Source organism: Chlorocebus sabaeus, chromosome 3, assembly GCF_047675955.1.
Source record: "Chlorocebus sabaeus isolate Y175 chromosome 3, mChlSab1.0.hap1, whole genome shotgun sequence".
Classification (NCBI taxonomy): Eukaryota; Metazoa; Chordata; class Mammalia; order Primates; family Cercopithecidae; genus Chlorocebus; species Chlorocebus sabaeus.
In genome coordinates this window covers 13,805,416-13,826,881 of record NC_132906.1, presented here as the reverse complement: position 1 = coordinate 13,826,881, position 21,466 = coordinate 13,805,416, and the positions used below count along the sequence as shown (strand labels likewise).

Genomic DNA, 21,466 nt, shown 5'->3' with positions numbered 1-21,466 from the left:
AATCTTAGCACTTTGAGAGGCCAAGGTGGGAGGATCACTAGAGGCCAGGAGTTTGAGATCAGCCTGGGCAACAAAGAGACCCCATCTCTACCCAAAAATTAAAAATCAGCTGAGTGTGGTGTCACACAGCTGTAGTCCCAGCTCTTCAGGAGGCTGAGCTCATCACTGAGCCCAGAATTTTGAGACCACAGTGAGCCATGATCATGCCACTGTACTCCACCCTGAATGACAGAGTGAGACCATGACTCTTAAAAAAAAGTTAAAAAGAAAAAATTTTACATAAAAGTGTAAGCCTTTATATAATTATCAATACTTATTGTATTATTTCTTTCAGAAGGATTTTCATAGGAAGAACTGTTATATAAAACTGTATCAACAGAACAAGATGAGAATGAGGAGTGATTGCAAATAGGCAGGTAGGATCCTTCTGGGTTGATAGAAATGTTCTAAAATTAAATTGTAGTGACGTCTACACAACTTTTTAAGTTTATAAAAAATAATTGACTTGCACACTTAACATTAATGACTCGTATGGCATGTAAATTACACTTCAATAAAACTGTTATAATTATTTTAAAAGAAGAAAAGAAGGTATGAATATATTTTGTACTAATTACACTCAAATGAGGAAAGTATGATGCATGCTTTTCAATATGGAGCACTTCAGCATAACAAAGAAGGTGGGTGGAAGCAAAGCTGTACTGAGCTAAGGAAATGACTCCAAGTGGTTACTGAATCCACAGAAACAAAAGAAGAGATTCATAAATGATAAATCAGAAGATCAATATAACAAAATCTACAAACATATACTGTATCTCCTTTCTTCTCTCAGCTTCTTTAAAAGACACAATTATTTGAAGTAATAATTATGTCATATTGGGTTTGTAACATACACAGATCTTACATATGTAACAATATCACAAAAAACAGAGAAAACAAATAGAGCTATATAGAAGTAACATTTATATAATTCACTAGGATAAAATTAATATAAATCTGAGGCTGATTCCAGTGAGCTAAGATTTATATGGTAAGCTCTAGTACAATCACTAAGGAAATGTTTTTTTAAGTGAAAAAATTATTTAAAAATTGAAAATGCTATATAAGAAAATAAGCACATAATCCAAAGAAAGCAGTAAAGAGTAAAGACAGAAATAAAAACACGAGACACATAGCTAACAAAAAGTAAAATGACAGATGGAAACCTAACTATCGATAATCACCTTAAAGATGAATGAAATAACCAATCAAATCAAAAGGCAGGGATTGTCAGATTGGATAATAAAATAAGATTCAATAACATACTGTTTATAGAATATTCAAAGGTAAAAACATATTTAAAGTAAATAAATAAAATGAGAAAAAATATCAAGAAACCACAAGAAAGCTGGAATGGCTGTGCTAATATCAGACAAAATAGACTTTAAAACAAGATATATTATTAGGTATTAAAAAGACATTGAATAATGATAAAAGGGCCAATCATCAGGAGGATATAGCAATCGTAAACATATGTGCACCCAACAACAGAGCATCAAAACACATGAAGAAACAGCTGAAGAAATGAAGGGAGAAATACACAAGTAAACAATAATAGTTGGGCATTTGATTTTTTTTTGGTAGGTCATAGCTTCCTCCATCTTTATTTTCTGATATAGGAAAATACAAGAGTAACTTCTGTTAGCTTTAGAACTTATAAAACCATTCGCCTCATAGTTTTCCATGCATAACATCTAAATCCTAGAAAGAAACACATGGTGTTAAATACAGAAAGTGCTGAAGCCCAACAGAGATTTCCTATTAGGTTCAAAATGAGGATTGAAAGCTATAAATGAAAAGGTTTAAGGTTTAAAAAAAAAATAAGAGTTCATATGAAAAAAACGGGTGGGTGTTAAAGGGAGGAGAGCCCACTTATAAGCAGTGGGAAAGGTACTTCCAGAAGTCCATGTAATTCTCAGGAAAAGGCAAATTTTGCTTATTTTTAGACAAACCATTGGAAAAAAACAGGCTAACAATCATCTCCCGTAGGAATAGTCTGGAAAGTGGAGAGGACGGCTTGAAGTGAAACAGCATAACTGGCTCCACCTAGTGTGTCATTTCACCATTAAGGGACTCAATCAGATTTCACTAAGTAGAGTTGTTATGTCACCACCAATAAAAGTCCTATGTTCTTTTGGGGAGAAATATCTGGGTATAATATTTCTACTGCCTCTAATGGTTGATTAAGATGTCAAGTCTTTCTAGGCTCTTCCTCCCTCCCTTCCTTCCTCCTTCCCTCTCTCCCTTCCTCCCTCCCTCCCTTCCTCCCTTCCTCCGAAGCTTCCTCCCTTCCTTTCTTCCTTCCTTCTTTTCTTTCTTTTTCTTTCTTCTTTGTTTGGTAAGATTTGAGGAAAAGATCAACAGATAAGTGGGATATTTTAAAAGATTTGAGCTGAGTGGGGTCAGTGACCAAAAGATCTATTCTGCAAGTCCAGTTTGCCATATATATATATACACACACACACACACACGCACACACACACACACTTTAAGTTCTAGGGTACATGTGCACAACGTGCAGGTTTGTTACATATGTATATATGTGCCACATTGGTGTGCTACACCCATTAACTCATCATTTACATTAGGTATATCTCCTAATGCTATCCCTCCCCTCTATACTCAACTTTCCATTCATAAGATCAAGAAGGAAATTGAAGATTTGAACAAAAACCAAACAGAACTAACAGATATCTCTAGAACACACCATCCCAAAACAGCATAATACACATTCTTCCAAAGTACACATAGCCGGGCTCAGTGGCTCATGCCTGTAATCCCAACACTTTGGGAGGCTGAGGTAGAAGGATCACTTGAGGCCAGGAGTTCCAAACTAGCCTGAGCAACACAGCAAGACCCTGTCTCTATAAAAAACTGAAAAATTAGTCAGGCACAGTGGCTTGTGCCTATAGTCCCAGCTACTCAAGAGGCTGAGGCAGGAGCATAGATTGAGCCCAGGAGTCTAAGACTCCAGTGTGCTACGACTGCATCACTGCACTCCAGCTTAGGTGACAGAAGGAGAGGCCCTGTTTCCAAAATAAAAATGTACACATCAAACATTCTCCTGGATAGACCAAACTCAGGTCATAAAACAAACCTGAATAAATTTATGAAGACAGATATAATACAAAGTATATTATCTGTCCAAACTGGAATGTTAGAAATCAATAATATAAAGGAATTTGAGGAATTCACAAATATGTAGAAATAAACACATTCCTAAATAACCAATGTGTCAAAGAAGAAATAATCAAAAGAGAAATTATGAAATATTTTAAGATGAATAAAGACACAAATATCAAAATATAAGCAGTTAAGGCACTTAGAAATGTATACCTGTAAATGTTTGTATTTAAAAACAAGACTTCAAATCAACAACTAAACCTCCCACCTTATGTCCCTGGAAGCAAAAAAGCAAACTAAACATAAAACAAGCAGAAAGAAAAAAATAAAAATAATTATAGAAGAACTTAATGAAATAGAGAATAAGAAAACTGTGAAAACAAAATGAATACAAAAGCCAGTTCTTTGAAAAGATCAACACTATTCACAAGCCTGTACCTAGACTGATTAACATACTATTATCTCAGCAGACACACAAAGCATATTTGACAGAATCTAACACTTGTTATGATAGAAAGCATTGAACAAAGTAGGAGTAGAATGGAACTTCTATCTACTAAAAAAAGCATCTATGAAAAACCTACAGCCAACAACATAGTGCAATTTGTTGCAGGATGTCAGAGCATAAGAAGGGCAGGAAGGGTAGGTAGGAGAGCTGCTCAGTTCATGATGTCAAAATTCTAAAAAAGTGATAGGGCTTCTACCTGAAACAACAAGGAAGAGGTAAGTGGGTTGTGCCTTGACATAAGGTTTCTGAGTATGTGCAAGGTAAGGAAGGTTAAGTACACTAAAGGCTTCTCTGTGTAGGGAGTCAGAGCCTGAAAAGGATGAGAAAGCATCTGCCTGAGAGGAGATGGCAAACCTTGGGAGGCAGCTGAATCTACAGTGGGGGTTGAAAATCATTCATCTGGTGTGTGGCTTGGCAGGTCAGAGCCTGGGCAGGCAGAGGAGGGCATCCTCATGGGGGGCAGGGGGTGCCTGGCTCAGGTTGTTGTAGTCTGAGAAAGATGAGAGAATATGCACAAAAGGAAGCAACCAGGCAAGGGAAGGCACAACACCAGCAGGGCAGGGAGCCATTGCCTAAAGGAGTAAGCTAGGATGGGGTGTCAAGAGTTCTAGAGAGGGTAGCATCTGAATAAGAGGGTTGTCCAGCAGGAGGTAAAGAAACCTGGGGCTCCAGAAGGATGGGGAAGGCATCAGGTCAACAGCCTAGCTCAGTATATTGTGCTAGAACTGAGGAAGGTTTAAGAGTGCATCCATGATGGAAGGCAGCCAGAAAAGAAGCCAACACCTGCCTCAGGTAAAGAGGGCATCCATATAGAAAATGAAGGAAAGATTGAGAAGCTGTTTGATGTATTATAATGTAAATGCAGTAAACTGGATCTTTTTACTATAAAAGACATTATACAACAATTAGCAAAAATTTAATGGGGTCTGAGAATTAAATGTTAGTAACAAATCGATGTTAACCTCTTGATTTCACGTTACACCATAATTACGTGAAAGAATGTTCTCACTTGTAGGAACATAACATTCAGGAATGATGGAGCATCATGTCAGTAGTTACTCTCATGGTTCAGGAAAAAAATTGACTGGCATAGTCCTTGTAGCTTTTCTGTAATTTTTATTTTACTTTTAAATTTTAAAATGAGAGAGAAATAAAGAAGGAGATAAAGATGTAAGAGAAAGTGAAGTAACAGAAGTGATTTAAGAGAAATATTAAAGATAAGCAAAGTAAATAAACACGCATAGTCAAGTCTCTGGAGAAGAAAACCAAAGCAAAGAAAGAAATTCTCAAAGTATAGTACAAAAAAAATTTCTTAAAATATGAAAAGATGCAAACTACATATGAAAGTGCACACCACATACCTGAGAAGTTAACTCACAATGACCAACACCAAGACATATCTACCAAAATTACTAGATTTAAGGAAAAATAAAAAAAAAATCCTTCGAACATCTAACAAGACTAAGTTCCTTGTAATGGAGAACACACTACATTGTCAACAGACTTTCAATACCAATACCTCATGCCAGAGAAAAATTAGTAGCATATTTAAGACATCCAAAGAAAGAAAATCAGGGAATGCATTCCTCAAGAAATACCATTTCTATGATCTCTTCCTGAGGAATCTACTATAGAAAGAGCTAAAACACAGCCAAAACACATCAATATAAGGAAACAATATAAGCCTTAAACACACAGGAACTTACAGAACTAGGATTATGTAAGAGTTAAGACAGAATGGTATGTAAAAACTATGTGCGCTCACAATGCAGATAAGACCTTGTATTAGCTTGCTGAGTCTGCTATGACAAAGTACCAGAGTCTAGATGGCTTAAAAACAAGAAGTTTAATTTCCCATAGTTCTGAAGGATGTATATGGGTGTCAGCAGGGTTTTCTTCTGAAGATTCTCTCCTTGGTTTGAAGACAGCCTAACCACCTTTTCTTCCCTGTGTCTTCACATGGTCTTCCCTTTGCATGTGTCTGTGTCCTAATTTCCTCCTCTTTATGAGGATACTAGTCATATTGGATTAGGACCCAATAACTAAATGACCTCACTTAATCTCAATTACCTCTTTAAAGACCCTGTCTTCAAAAACAGTCACATTACAGACTACTGAGGGTTAGAATTTTAGTGAATTTTAGGGGAACATAATTCACCTTGTAACATACCTCAATTATTTAAAAAATGGCAAGAGGGAGAATGAAGAAACACAAGCAAAAACAAATTAACTGCATTTTCAGTAATTATAACAATTGGACATTATTGGTATTGTTATTCTGAGACTGTTTTTTATGTATAATTATGGGATTTTCTAATCTATTATCCTGTGTCTATTTGACAATCAGTATCCTCACTGAAGAAGAAAGGAGATTTAACTTCAAATAGGTCAAGTTAAAACACCACACTCTCCCGCTTTTTCTCATTATTCCCTTGCTTTTCTCATTCTCCTTTGCTGGTTCGTCTGCATCTCCTCAACTTACAAACACTGGCTTTCCAAAGGACTCATTTCTCAGTTATCTTTTTCTCTGAACTCACTTCATTGGTACCTACGTCCAGTCCTTTACCTTTAAATACTGTCCATATCCTGCCAATGCCAAATTTCTATCTCCAACCTAGATGTCGCCTCTGAAATCCAGACGTACTTCATTTTTCCATTTAGATATCTATCGGTCATCTCAAACAACTATGCCCATAACCTATGTCCATAACCAAATATTTGATCTTCTCTGCCAAAACTTATTTCTTCATAGTCCTCCCCATCTCAAGAGGACAAATCCATCAGGTCAGTTGTTCAGGCTACAATTCATGGAGTTTCTTGCTCCTTTCAATCCTCTCTTGCTCCCTTAACCTATGTTCACAGTGATAGAAAATCCTACTGGCACTACCTCCAAAGTATGTCCAAAAGCTGACCTTTCAGAGTCTTAGATATTTTAGATATGCTTTATCAAAAATCTAATCAAGTCTCAATACTTTCCAGAGCTCTTTCACTAAATAACTCCAACAGTCCCCTAACTGGTCTCCCTATTTCCACCTTTTCTCCCTATTTACCATAGTAACCAGAGTGATCCTTTTCAAATTGGTATTAGGCCAGGACACTCAAAACTTTTCAATGGCTATCCCTCTCACTCAAGAGCAAAAATGAAGTCATAACAACCCTCTGAAAGCATATAGTTGTTTTCTGAATTAATCTTTGACGCTCCCCCTTGCTCCTTCTGTGACAGTCGCAGGAACACAGTCACAGTGTTCTTTAATCTGTGAAGTAAGCTTCTGCTAATGGCCTTCATTCTTGCTCTGGCATTTAACCTTAAAGCTTTTCCCCAGATATCCACTTAGCTAGCATCAACTTCCGTCTTTTTTACCTGCTTTGTGTGTCTCATAGCTCTCATCATCACATAGACACTATTTATTTTTCTTTTGTTTTGTTACCTGTCTTCTCCCATGATACTGCACACCCTACTTCTCCAAAATACAGGCAGGGGTTTTTGTTGGTTTTGTTTAATTGTTATATCCCTAGCATCTAGAAGAGTGTCCACATGTTTAATAAAAGAATGAACAGATGAATTAGTGAAGGCTCATTATTTGTATTTCATTTAACTCACCTGTAGCAACTAGCATTGATTTATTTTGTTTTTCCTTTCAACTGAGCTTTTGTTACCTTTAATTCGAAAGAGGGGTCTAGAGCATATGCTATGGGTAAATGAAATACTGGATACACATTTACGTATCATTCAAGAAAAGACATGCAATTTTCACTTTGTTAATTTTGCTTTAGCCATTGAATTATAGTCAACATCATTCTATCAAGACACGTTGTAACGTACAGTAACTTTTCAACTATATAGATGCACTTATAGCCTCTCCCCAAATCTTTCTGTTAGTTGTCATATGTATTACACGTATATACTCCTAATCGTCCAGGTTTTCTTCCTCAGTCAGTAATGACAGTCAAATAACAACAAATTTCTTTAATTTTCTTTCAAAAGACTTAAAGAATATTTTCACTGGATAAAAAAATTCTATGTTGATAGATTTTTTCTTCCATTCATAACTTTAAGGATTTTGTTCCACCCATGGCTCTCCTGCTTTCTGATGAGATGTGTACAGATATTCAAATTATTCTTCCCTTATCAATGTCTAGTTTTCCTCTGCCTGCTTACAAGATTTTCTCTTTATCTTTGGTTTTCCACACTTTGACTGTAATGTGCCTACTTTGGTTCTCTTTGCATTTATTTTGGTTGGAATTTTCTGAGTTTCTTCAATCTATAAATATAAGCCTTTTACCAAATCTGAGAATCTTTTGATCCTCATTTATTCAAATATTTTTTCTGGCTCTTTCACTTACACTATGTCTATTAGACCTTTCAAAATTGCCCCATACATCTCCAAGGTTCTATTTTCTTACCCCAATCTTTCATAACTCTCTTCCAAGTTTATATCAATCTATACTCAAGTTCATTTACTTCTCTATCATATTAACTCTGCTAATAAGCCCATATAGTTTTTTAATTTTGATATATTTTTCAGTTCTAGAACTGCCATCTGATTTTGTTTTATTTCATGGTTGACACTTCCTATCTTTTAATTCATTATAAGTAAATTTTTCTCTACCTCACTAGTTATAATAGACTTCATGTGGTATTTCCAACATGTGGGTTATCTTGGAGTTGGTATATGATGATTTTCTCTTCCCTTGAGAATAAGTCACATTTTCCTATTTTTAGAATAAGTACTTTTGGATTATATGCTAAATTTTGTGACTATTGCTCTGTACAACATTGTAGAGAAATTTTCTGGCCGAAAGTTTCCTATAAAAGCAAAAAATGGGGATATCAAGCCATGTAGACTGACTGTTCCATATATTGACTACCCTCCAAAGCCTCCCTGCTTTTATTCAATCTCCATAACCCTCAAATAGATGCTATCTACATAATGTGCAGAGTTTGCAAATGGTTATTTGTGAGAATATCAGTTTGTTAGGAGCTCACCCCTCCATACAAGTATTGGAAATCCTCTGAAGTGAATTTTAATTTTGGAGGTTGTGTTATACTTTTTCTCTTATCAGTTAGAACTTTATTATGATATAGCAAATTATAAATACCATTATGTTACGATATTCATAAATGAAGGAGAGAACGCAAAGCTAAATTTTCAAATATCTGGCAATGAAGACTAACTGCTTGCCACAAGGGTTAACGTAACACTGAGAAAATATCTAGTAATAATTATAAAATATAAAACCTTTGTTTAAAACTGATTTGCAAGGTTATGTCAAAGGGCCATCTGATACACAAGATTTTATAATCTCGAAGACATTAAATAACTCCAAATAGAGATCCACAGTAAACTTACCTGGTAGTAAATTTTACCATACTAGACAAATCTACAGTGAGATTTTCTGTATTTTAAATATTTTCTGAATTTCTGTATTTTACTTTCCAAACTGAATGGTTTATTTAGTTAATAAGTGATACCATAACTTATTTACTATTTCCAGAAAATAACCAAGTACAGAATTTTTACTGATAAGCTGCAATGCTCAAAACCAAATGTTCGACAGAACAAAAATTACCTGGCACTCCAGTGACCAACAAGTCAAAATCATTTGTAACAGGCTCCATTGAATATATAGTTTGATGACATTATTTGAAGGTAGAATTAACTTATTTTATTAATTTCGAAGCCCATATGTTGACATGCTATCTACACTAAACTCAGAATCATATTGTCTGACCATTACAATGAAAGAAAGTTACATATAACTCAAGGCAAAACATATAAATACTATGTTATTATACAACACTAAGTAATTTAAACTCCATTTGGGATTTATCCAAATGTCCACTAGTTATTATATTCCCTACACCTTAAAAATTCCACTGTAGCCCTCTACCCCTTCACTCACAGGAAGTGACTTTACCAAGATAATTGAGTATAATGTGTGAACTACTCAGCTTTTCTTCTATCAAAACACAATCTGATCATATGCATTCTTCCTTCCCTATATTTTCTGAATTCCTACAAAAAAAAAGTTTTTTAATATGAAAAATTTTTGCTGATGCCTGTCACGGTAGCAATTGTACTTATAATATTTACAAATTGCGAAAATGCATGTATCCGTGGATTTATCACCAACCCCCACTAACAACAATGGTGCGGTGAGCTGAGAACGTTCAAAACTTAATAAAATACTCTCTGATGTAATGCCCAAATTTACAGGTTTCTCTCTTAAAAGTTCTGACTTTAGGTACTCTACTGTGTGTTAGGAAAACAAGGATATACTATGTCACATGAGCTGTGCACACATGATGACAGGGTTACTGCTCATTATCACTGTTGTTAAAAAGAATGACAAGAAAGTCTTGTGAAAAGAATACTACAAATTACAAAATTTGCAAAGCTGTTCAGGACAAAATTTGCTTCTTTGTGAATAGAAGAATTACAAAATTGCTTATATTCAGCCCTTTTCCTTGATGTTGCAAGGAAGCTCCCATCAATTCTGAAATTTTGCATTAGCAATCGTATTGGATTTGTATTTTCTTGATATTCTACCTTTTTATATTTCATTTGTTTGCTTCTCACTCTATTCAATATCATTCTATTAGAGCTTAAAAAGACAATGCAAGTATTTTATGAAACAACTCAAAGAAGTAGGAAAGAAAAGCAGGTCGCCTATTAATAAAAAATGTGAATTACAAAAATATTCCTATGCAAGATCAACAATGGCAGAACCAGGATGCAAACCCAACAAAACGACCCATGAAAGAAAAAGCAGCTGTACAAGCACAAATGCATTTCTAGAGCTAGTAAGACAAAAACAAAAATGATATGGAGAATATATGATAGCAAGCATTGTTACCTTGACATAAAAATAATAGTATTATTATTCTTCAATATTATTATGGTTATTAAAGTCATTGAGAGCAAAAAGGTATTTTAATATGGGTAAATTCAAACTTTCCTCTCTCTCTCTCTCTCTCTCACGCTCTATCTATATATAAATGACATAAAAAGAGAAATACCAATGCAAAAATACAAAGGCCAAAGAGGGAATATTTTTAATATTTACTACTCCTTTCCATAACACAATGTTCACATTAATTATTTAAATTGAGTTCAATAAAAAACCACACTTCCATACAAGACAAGTACTCCTTCAGAATTATAAACACTTTGACGATAATGTGTAATTCTCTTTCAGCTCCAAGTAGTTTGAGACTTCACAATTCCTAATGTGATTTAAATAGAACCCTTATACACTCCCCTAGCCAGGTATACTTCACATTTAAAACTAACTCATATATGTGCATGCTCTATCTTACTGAGAGTCTTTGCTTTGAAAGTTTAAAAAAAAAAAAAAATGATAAATTACATTAGTTTTGCTAAATTAGTATACTCACTACTGTATCTACTTCCTCACTTAGTGCAATTTAAGCTAAAATTGAATAATTTCAGGTCCCTGAAGTATATTATCTTACTTTCCTTCTAAATCTTTAACTCTTCTTTCCAAGTTACCAGTAATATTAACAAATCTTTATTATGTTTACTCTGTAATATGTATATTTCAAATTTTTGTATTTTAAATACTACATTAAGCAAAATAGTTTTATAAGATTATTTCAGAATTGTTAACAAAAGGCATGCCACCGGTATTAGAAAATATTCTGAAGAATAAAAAAGTTTATAAAGAGAAAACAGTTGAGAAAAAAGCATCTTTGAACCAAAAAGAAACATATAATAAAAACTGACTACATTCTAAAAAAATAGAAATGACTCTTAAACCATATTAAAGAAAGATTTTCACTAAAACTTATATTACACCACATTTTACATCTAAAACTCTCCATAGAATTTATAAAATTACAGTTATTACTACCTTATATCCAGGTCCTAACTGATGAATTGCAAATATCTGTGCTGGGTTGAGTGCTTCACTGAACACATACACGGCTCCAAGTTGACCACAGAATACCCTATTTGCATCAGCAGTTTCTGATGATCCAAGAAAGCATTTGTCATAGCTCTATTTTTAAAAGTCATAAAAAAAATCAAATGCATTATTTTTAATGACAAAAAGGTTTAAATCCTTAAATCAGCTTCCATTATCAAGAAGATTTTAAAATATAACAAAAATAATAGCAGAAAGCATCAATTAAGACTTTATTATTTAAATAATAAATGCCAGTCAAGTTTTTTGGGAAAAATGATCAGTTACATGCACACTTATGTTTAAGCAAACAGTAGCCACCTACTCAATCTTCAGACTTACCACTTTTCAAATATTACAGTTAAAGGCAAAAGAGCTTATAATTATTTATTTACAAAAGTTAAACTAATATACAACTGTAATGATGTATAATGATCCATATATAGAGAGACTGATCTGAATCAAGGGAATGACTATTTCAACATTTAATCATGAACACATAGGGTATAATTTTTTTATTCTACTTTATTTTTGAAATTACGAATCTATTCCTCTATTCCTCCATATTAAGTAAAAGACACAAAGAAAATCAATCCCTTCTCATATATGAGTAGGAATTACACAGAATCAAATAAACAATAAGACTAAGACCTGCTTCTTAAAGCCAATGATACAGTGCTCTCCACATGAGGAATTCAGCACTGAAGAAGCCAAAAGCTTAACAAAATCCTTCCAGCCTCTACTTCTTACACCCCACCCACCGAAACCAGGGAAAGCAGTCATGGCTCAGTTCCCTTCCCCTATCCCCACAGGCTATTTCACACCTTAGTATGAATAAGCAAGAACTATATAGGTAAGAAGTACTATTGGTACTTCAATAAAGTAAAAAAATTGTGAATGGGGTACAAAGGCAAAAAAAAATTGTTGTCATTAAATATCCAATCTTTAATTAGAAGTATAGGAATTTTAACTGCCTAAAGTATGTATATATGTGTTATTATCTAGAATCTCCACTTCTTAGGGCACTATTACAAATAACCAAAAAAGTAAGCCTTTTCTTTCCAAGATACTGTCTTATCATTTAACGAGTCAAGAAGACCACTGGGGTTTCTTCCACTCTATAATAAAATGACTCTGGAGAGAAGATCTCCTCTGCAGAGAAGATAAAAAGGAGAATTTCATCTGTGTATTCTAATTCTGAAAACAACATTCTATTAAATATTTATTGGTTGTGGCTCAACCATGAGTTTCTATGGCAGAGAAAAGCAACTTTTTCTATAAAGGGACAGACAGAAAATATTTTAAACTTTGCCTGCCACACCTGGTTTCTGTCCCATTCTGCTTTGATTTGGTTTGTGTCTCTCTCAAAAAAAAAAAAAAAAAAAATTAAAAAATTAAAAGCCAAGATTCTTAGCCCCCAGCTTATACAAAACCAGAAACAGGGGGAAGGTCTGATTTGGCTCATAGGGTGTAGTCTGCCAAGTCCCTATCTACGGGACAAACTATGGACCATACGCACATGCTAGCTAAAAGAATACAAAACAGGATAAGCAAATCCCTGCCCTTCGGGAGATGAAAGCCTAGAGAGATGCAAACAAAACTGAGAAATGAATTGTGTTTAAGAGGTAAGTTCTTATAAAACCAGGTATGCTTGAAGGGTTGTATATTACTGAGCTTGGAGGTACTTTCAGCATTAAAACAAACCTTTCACTTTGGCTCTGACAAGCCAGAATGCAGACAACAGAAAGTCCAAAGTAGAGAAATCATAAGGACCCCTGAGGTTTTAATTCTAGTCATCCTCTACCTAGAATCCTACTGTGTCACTTCTTCCACTGCTAACATACTGGTAGAAACTAATATAGTCTCCTTGTTTTATTGCAATAAGCGATTTAAGTGATCTTCCTGCTTCAGTAATTTCCCTTCAAAATATTCTCAATACTGCAGGCAGACTGATGGTTTTAAAATAGCAGCACGCATCACTTCTCTGCTGAAAACCTTCCAAGGATTTTTAAGCTGAGTAAGATGCGAAAGCCCAGACCTTGTTTGCTTATGAAGGCCAAAATGATTTCTGCCTAACCTCATGCCTCCTCCTCCCTCTGCTCGAGAAAAATTGCCTTTTCCTTGAACTTTCCTATTCTGCCTCAAAGCCTTTGCACTCACTGTTCCCACTGAATAGAACAAGTTCCCCACATACCTTGCTTGCTCCACTCTTTCTGCTAAAATCATCTCTGCAATATCTGGCTTCTCCCTTCCCTACACCTACACTTTCTGTATGCCCAATTTATTTTCCCCATAGCATTTATCACTATGTAAGGAATAATAGTGACTGTATGTTATACTTTTGTTTAGGGTCTTCTTATATCTAAATAAGGGGTAAACCACATTTTTTAGTGCTTGATGCTGGAAAAAACAGAATATAAGATTCAAGGTTTTTGATCAAAAAAATTTAAAACTTTGGCCAAATGTTTCTGTTTTTTATCACTAATCATGTCTTTTAGCAATTTTCTTATACGACATTTAACAATGAAAGATTCATTTAATAAAAAGAATAAATTTTCAAAGTTTTAAGTTGCTACCAAACTATTTTATAATTCAATTCATATTGTAATGATGGATCATTCTCTCAATTAAAACACAGACAGAAAAATAAAGACTTACATCATTTGTATTAACATGCCAAGCCATATCACCGTAAGATACCAGTTGTCCATTAACATAACACCGAATTTCACTGTTCCTCCATCGATTGTAAATGTGGACAATGCTGATCATGTACCACTTAAATAAAAAAAAGCAAATATATCAATATGTAATGTTTGGTTACTATGGTCTAAAATGCAATTATAACATTCATAAAACCCTACAAGAATATGCTGACAGGACTATTAATGATCATCTAATACCGCTTCCTCAAGCTCCCCCTCCAATCTCTCATTTCACAGATGGTAGAAGTAGCACATAAAGAATATTCTTGGAGAAGACAAGAACTACAACCCCTTGACCTCCAGAGTGATATTCCTTCCACTATAACAAGATGTGAAATTGTAGAAATACAATTTATTTGTGTTCATTCATTTAAAATTTACATTGTGCCAGGCACTGCAGATACCCAAGGCTGACCAGTTCTCCTAGAATTTATGAGCTAGTAAAAGAAATATATTATATGACGCAATTAAACAAATGTAGAATTATAAATCATGGTGATTACAGTGAGGAGAAAAAGAACAGTATAAACTGAAAAAGAATAAACTAGGATTCTACTTTGGATTGCGTGGTCAGGAAAGATCTGTCAAAGAAACAACAATTTAGTATCTATAATAAGATTTAGGTAGCTTCAATTTCACAATTTAGATTTAGTAAATCCAGTGATAATTATATATTTAATAACTTAATGTGGGAATATTTATTAAGAATAAATGAATGAGTTCATATTAAGTGCCCACTTTATAGTTACTGGTATCAAAAAGCATTTTAAGTACCTATTTTAATATGGATGGTTTGATTTCTGAAACAACTTTTAGTCGCTTGAGAGTTAATAGCCTAAAATTGAGCATATAGAAATATTTTTTTCTAAAGTATAGAAAAATACAAATGATTTGTAAACATTTGAACAAGTATGCTTTCTGAAGGGGGGAAAATTAACTGGTTTCTCCCTCCCTCCAAAATATAAAATACAAACTTTCTTCTACAGATTATTTAAATGCACTATTCAATTATTTCATATATATTTTGAGAAATAAAAAGTTATAATAATCCTTAATTACTAAAATATTAGTTATTTCAAGGTATCTAAAATACTTTGAGCAAAATTCAATTTTGTTCATTTCAATTTAGAAAATAAAAATAGACTGGACACGGTGGCTCATGCCTGTAATCCCAGCACTTTAGGAGGCCAAGGTGGGCAGATCAGTTGATGTCAGAAGTTCGAGACCAGCCTGGCCAACATGGTGAAATGCTGTCTCTACTAAAAATACAAAAATTAGCTGGGCGTGGTGGCATGTGCCTGTAATCCCAGCTACTCGGGAGGTTGAGGCACAAGAATCACTTGAACCTGGGAGGCAGAGATTGCAGTGAGCCAAGATTGCACCACCGCACTCCAGCCTGGGCGACAGGACAAGATGTTGTCTCCAAAAAAAAACAAAAAGAAAAGAAAAAGAAAAAAAAATAGTGTGTTAGAGAACTCAAAAAAGTCAGTAATACAAAACAACAGTGTCCTTCTATAAAAGCAAGGTCAGGTCAAGACATTTAACTGTCTAAAATGCACATCCTTTTTTTAAGTTTTTTTTCATTCCAGGTAATTATTAATTTATTGCAAACTAAGTCTTCCACTTGATTCGAAACCAACATATATGTTAGCCCTGATTAAAATCAGAAGAGAAAATCTTTAATGTAGTCATTTAACAATTGTTTCTAAAAAATACAAAATTATCAAGAAGAAACCATAAAAAAGAGCGTCAAATAAATTTAAGAAAAATCTTACAGAATTTTACAAGTATAAGAATTAAAGTTTGCATATATTACCACCTTCACTGAATTTGAAAATATTCAACCAGAATGCTACCTAAATAACATAGAAGATATAAACTTTATATTGTGGAGTAAAATGTGTAAAAACTTTGCATTTTTAAAGAGAAGGGACACAAATAAATGCCTACATATAGGCAAAGATTTCCTGCCCAAAGATAGTTTTAAGATAAATACTAGATGTAATCTTATACTTATTGGGGTACTTGCTATAAAAAAAAGTACTCATTCAAACAATACTTACTGAATTCTTACTACTCCAGATAATTCAATGTTCTTACTACTCCAGATAACTCAATGTACTGGGCAGCAAGAATTTTACTTCATAAAGACATGAATTGGATTCCCAAGTTACTAGCTCTATGGCTTTTGGCAAATTACTTAGCATCTCTGAACCTATTTTCATCTCTGAAAAAGGGGAATAATAATGCCTACTTTATGGATTCCTTGTGAATATTATAAATAGATAATATATGAAAACTATGAAGAAAAGTTCCCAATGTATTTGGCACCCATAAATGACATACCATTAACTAAACTGCTATTTTGTTTTTATCTACTATGTCCTCATGATGAGGTTCATTTATGCTAAAATTGATTATTATTTACCTTTCAGAATCATTCATTCATTCAAAAACTGTACTGAGAGCCTACTTTATGCCAAGTATCTTGTCCCAACCTTGGATAATGGGTATATGAAGACAGACAACATATACACACTGAAGGAAGTTTCACTAGAACAACAGTTATGAGAACAATAGAGAGTATCTAAAATACAGATGTGGGAGTAATACAAGTAATTACTATAAGTACCTGGGAAGGAAAGACAAATAGAGAAGAAAGACTATCATAGAAGTATTCACTGAAAGAATAAAATGAACCGTAAGACTAAGCTTTAAGGATGAAAAGGAACTGTTCAGTAGACAGGGGTTAAAAAAAAATTCCAGGCAGAATCTTAATATGATACAGCACAAATGCTTGACAAAACTTTCCTCAGTGTGTAGGTTTAGCAGGAAAAAAAAACAAAAACAAAAACAGGCAAAGACTAGATTGTAAACAGACCTTTAGGAACCTGGCCTTTGTTTTTTGCATAATGTGGTATAATCAAATAATTCTGAGGAGGAAAGTTAAAACGATCAGCTCCATAGCTAAAGAAAATAACTGCAGCAATGTGGAGGTGAGATAGGTAGGCAAGTGTGGATAAAGACAAAACTGAAAAAACACTGCAAAGGTTTAGGTAAGACACCATAAGCCGCTGAACTAAGACAAAGGCATTAATAATTTTTTTTTTTTTTTTTTTTTTTTGAGATGGAGTCTCGCTCTGTCGCCCAGGCTGGAGTGCAGTGGCCGGATCTCAGCTCACTGCAAGCTCCGCCTCCCGGGTTCACGCCATTCTCCTGCCCCAGCCTCCCGAGTAGCTGGGACTACAGGCGTCCGCCACCTCGCCCGGCTAGTTATTTTTTTGTATTTTTTTTAGTAGAGACGGGGTTTCACTGGGTTAGCCAGGATGGTCTCGATCTCCTGACCTCGTGATCCGCCCGTCTCGGCCTCCCAAAGTGCTGGGATTACAGGCTTGAGCCACCGCGCCCGGCCCCGGCTAGTTTTTTTTTTTTTATTTTTTAGTAGAGACCGGGTTTCATCGGGTTAGCCAGGATGGTCTCGATCTCCTGACCTCGTGATCCGCCCGCCTCGGCCTCCCAAAGTGCTGGGATTACAGGCTTGAGCCACCGCGCCCGGCCAAAGGCATTAATAATTTTAAAGTGAGGATGGGAGTTAACTAACAGAACTGATAGGAAGTGTTAACATACAAAAGGGGAGTCTAAGATGGCTTCCAATTTTCATTTAGATGGGTAAGGGTACCATTAACTTAAGATAATTAATACAGAAAAATTATTCAGATTTGGAATTTATCAAGGTTTGCTTTTGGTTATAACAATAATATATGATAAAATTAAATGAATGAATAAACAAATGCACTGATTAATGAGCTGATCCCAGTAAAGACCATAGTACTTATTCACAAGAAAAGTAACTTTTCTCTTTCCTTGGTACATCAAACTGTACTCTACAGATAACAGACACAAGTGAGTTTTTCAATGGCTAAAAAAAAAAAAAAAAAAAAGCCTAACTTTTGATCTGATATACCTTGACTAAAGAAAATAAACTTGGAAACTATGAGTGCATAGTGATATTATGTATATATAGTGAAGTCTGCATTTAGTTTGAGACTCAAAAAGAAATTTATAAAAGGACACAACCAGTAATAAGGAAAAAAAGATCTCTATTAAGAATCCACAAGATATATATATATAAATATAAAGAAATGAAAATAAATTGAAGAATAAAAAGTACAGCATGATATCAACAGTAGCTAATATGTCTAGAGCACATATTACCATTAGGTAACATGCTAATGGTTTATATCCATTTTCACAAGTTCTAACAGCTGGTAAAGTAGTGCAGCTCGGAAAGCAAAAGTTTTAATGTAAAGATTTCTTTTTGAAAGGCCAGTAAATCTCTTATTAGGAAGGATAACAATAACTTATCTAGGGCATCTGTGGAAAACTAAAGAAAGGAATAAATAAGAGAATGAACTTATTATAATGAAACACAGTGAAAGCAAATATTTGTGATGTTTCAAGATTTGTGAGAATCTTCACAGAAGACTTTTTAAAATCCACATCATTCTCTGGACCTGCTCCTAACTAGACCCCTTAGAATCACTGCATATTGAGAGCTTTACAAAGGAGAATGTGTTTTCCACAAGTAAACAGTGAAGAAGACACAAAATAGAAAAAGTGAGAACAAATGGGTTAAAGTGCTTTTTATTGGTTAATGACAATTTCATTTGGTTATAACTTCACTCTAATTGTCTGCATGTGTATTCTTTAAACCACTGTTTCCTAAAATTGATGAGAAAAGTTACCTAGAATATTTGTTAAAAACACACAATCCTAACATGAAAAATTATGATACCAAAAACTGCACTTCTAATCAATTTCACTGAAATTCAAAATAATTTGGCACTTTTAGCAAACTATCTTGGTCTCACCTTAATTCTAATAAAACAGAATTTCCACAGCAAAGGCAATGTGACTGGTATTAAAATAATCTATTTGTATTAAAAAAGAAAGAATACAACATTATAATGAACAAATATATGTATTCAGAATCATTGCTTTTTAAACTATTTTCTAAGTATATATTAATTATTGTTAAATTGATATTCTTTAATAGAAATGACAATAACTGACATTAAATATAAAGCAAATATTTTTTGTTAGAATCATGTAAAATTTAAACAAATTTTTGAAAATATCACCCAAAATAATTTCTCTGTATATAGCAAGACACACATCAGATCGTAAGTAACAAGAAAACAAACAAAAAAGATATGAAAAAGAAATAAAGACCTCCCCCTCACCGCATCTGGGTTCATCATATCTGTTATGATTGTACCATTAATCACAAAGAGTAAGGCGATACTTCTGTCAGGAGGAGTCAGTGTGCCCTAAAAAATGTTGACAATCTCACTGTCATATACCCAAGAAAGAACTCTGAACCTGGAAGGGGACAAGGCCTTAAACATGTGTGACGGGAACTCCTTTGCACTCTGTCCTTGTTTTCTTTCATCTGGACTTTCAGATAGTTTGTTATTCCGACACAAAGACGGAGTCTGGTAGACAGGCAGGAAAATCTCTCTAGAAAATGCCATCTAATTATGAATGAATTATCTCTTATAATTCTAATCATACAGTTGCACAGTTCTCTGCATTTTCTCTTTAGAGCAGTTTTTAAAATGTGTTTTGGCCTTGTCTCTGCTATTATTTAGGATATTAAGTAAAGACACATTTCATGAGCCAAAACTAATAGCACAGCAACATTCTTCTCCTTGAAGCCAGCATTATTAAAGCATCAGAAATTAACAAAACCTTCCATCTTAGGAAACAAGACTCAGAACTACTAGGATTAGGTGAATCTCCCACATACACAAATAAAAAGTAACAGTGCATTGCTTAATCTGAGGGTTTAACATTTAGCTTTTTTAAAAAGGGGCAAATATTTATGAATCCCTAGTGCCTACAATGGTGTCCAATACTCAGTAAATAATAAGTATTTATCGAAAGAATGCCACAGAACAGATCAGACTGAGATAATGAGAGACGGTAACAGAAATACACCACAGAAGATCAAAACACTGATTTTATAGAAGATAAAAATCAAACATAAAAATAAAAAGGAAACGCAGACAAGGATAAGAGAAAACCATTAAAAGCATAGGAAAACCAGTGAAAGAGAATACTACAGAGGTCATAAAAGAGTTAAGAATTCTGTCATAACAGGTGAGTTATAAAAATATTTACTTTTACCTACCTTGCGTGGCTGAAAATCGTATTTCACACAATGCTGAAAACCTTTCCCTTTGGACTTCAATGATGTGACTATTAAACAGTTGCCAACAAAATGAGCAGAGTAACCAACTCCTTTGCTAGTACGAAAACTGCAAAGACAACTGACAATGGTATAATATCCTCTGATAAAAAGAACTAAACACCTAATGGCTATTAAACATTCTTATGAAAATAAAACTTATTTCCCTGTACAGTAGAAGCAGTTTAATATGTGTCAAATAAAAACTAAACAAAAATATAAAAGGTTTAGTTATAAGTAAATATAAGAAATTTAAACTGGGAAACAAAAGACTATGAAAGCTTTTAGTATTTCAATCTAATATCTCAGAAATACTTAAAAACAAATTAATTGCCAACAAAAACCTACCACCAAGTAGACTTTATCTACTTTTAAGGACCATTTGCAATCAGCAAATACAGAACACGTTTACACAAAGTTCACATTTTAAATAACAATCTGCTCTATAATCCTTTGAAAAGAGCTTACAAATTAACAACAAAAAGAAAAAAAAACTTGGTCAGCGTCAAGGTTGATAAATAATGCAGCTGATCAAGTAAAGCAGTACATTTTTAGTTTAAAAAAATAAAAAGAGGTAACTATGAAATATAGTTGTTTTTTTCTACAGAAGCATTCCCCTTAGCTGTAAATTTAATCACAATGTAGAAAAATGTTTAATCATTGAAAAATGAAGGTACCACTGAAATTAATGTATGACCTCCCAAAATGACCACTCTGAAGTCCAACCCCATTTATGTTTGGAAGTTCAGATGCTTATTTAAAACTTGCTCTCATTTTATCCATATATAATATTTTATAATAGAATTTTAGAAGATAGTAATAGGTCACGCATTTCTTTGCTCACATTTCTGACCCAGCCATTAAACAAAGAGCTTTAAATATGATTCTCTCATTAAATCCTATGGGATAGACACT

General features: G+C 33.9%; 1 protein-coding gene across 3 annotated transcripts in view; it reads right to left on the bottom strand.

The window, feature by feature from the left end:
- Positions 1–21,466, bottom strand: part of NBEA (neurobeachin) — a 731,202-nt gene that overhangs the window by 613,316 nt on the left and 96,420 nt on the right. For all 3 annotated transcript variants that reach the window (XM_073013351.1, XM_073013354.1, XM_073013348.1), the window contains exons 6-8: positions 20,495–20,621; positions 14,255–14,374; positions 11,546–11,692 (exon numbers count right to left, since the gene is read on the bottom strand). In XM_073013351.1, coding sequence (XP_072869452.1) covers positions 11,546–11,692; positions 14,255–14,374; positions 20,495–20,621 — 394 coding nt within the window. The remainder of the gene's footprint in view (positions 1–11,545; positions 11,693–14,254; positions 14,375–20,494; positions 20,622–21,466) is intronic.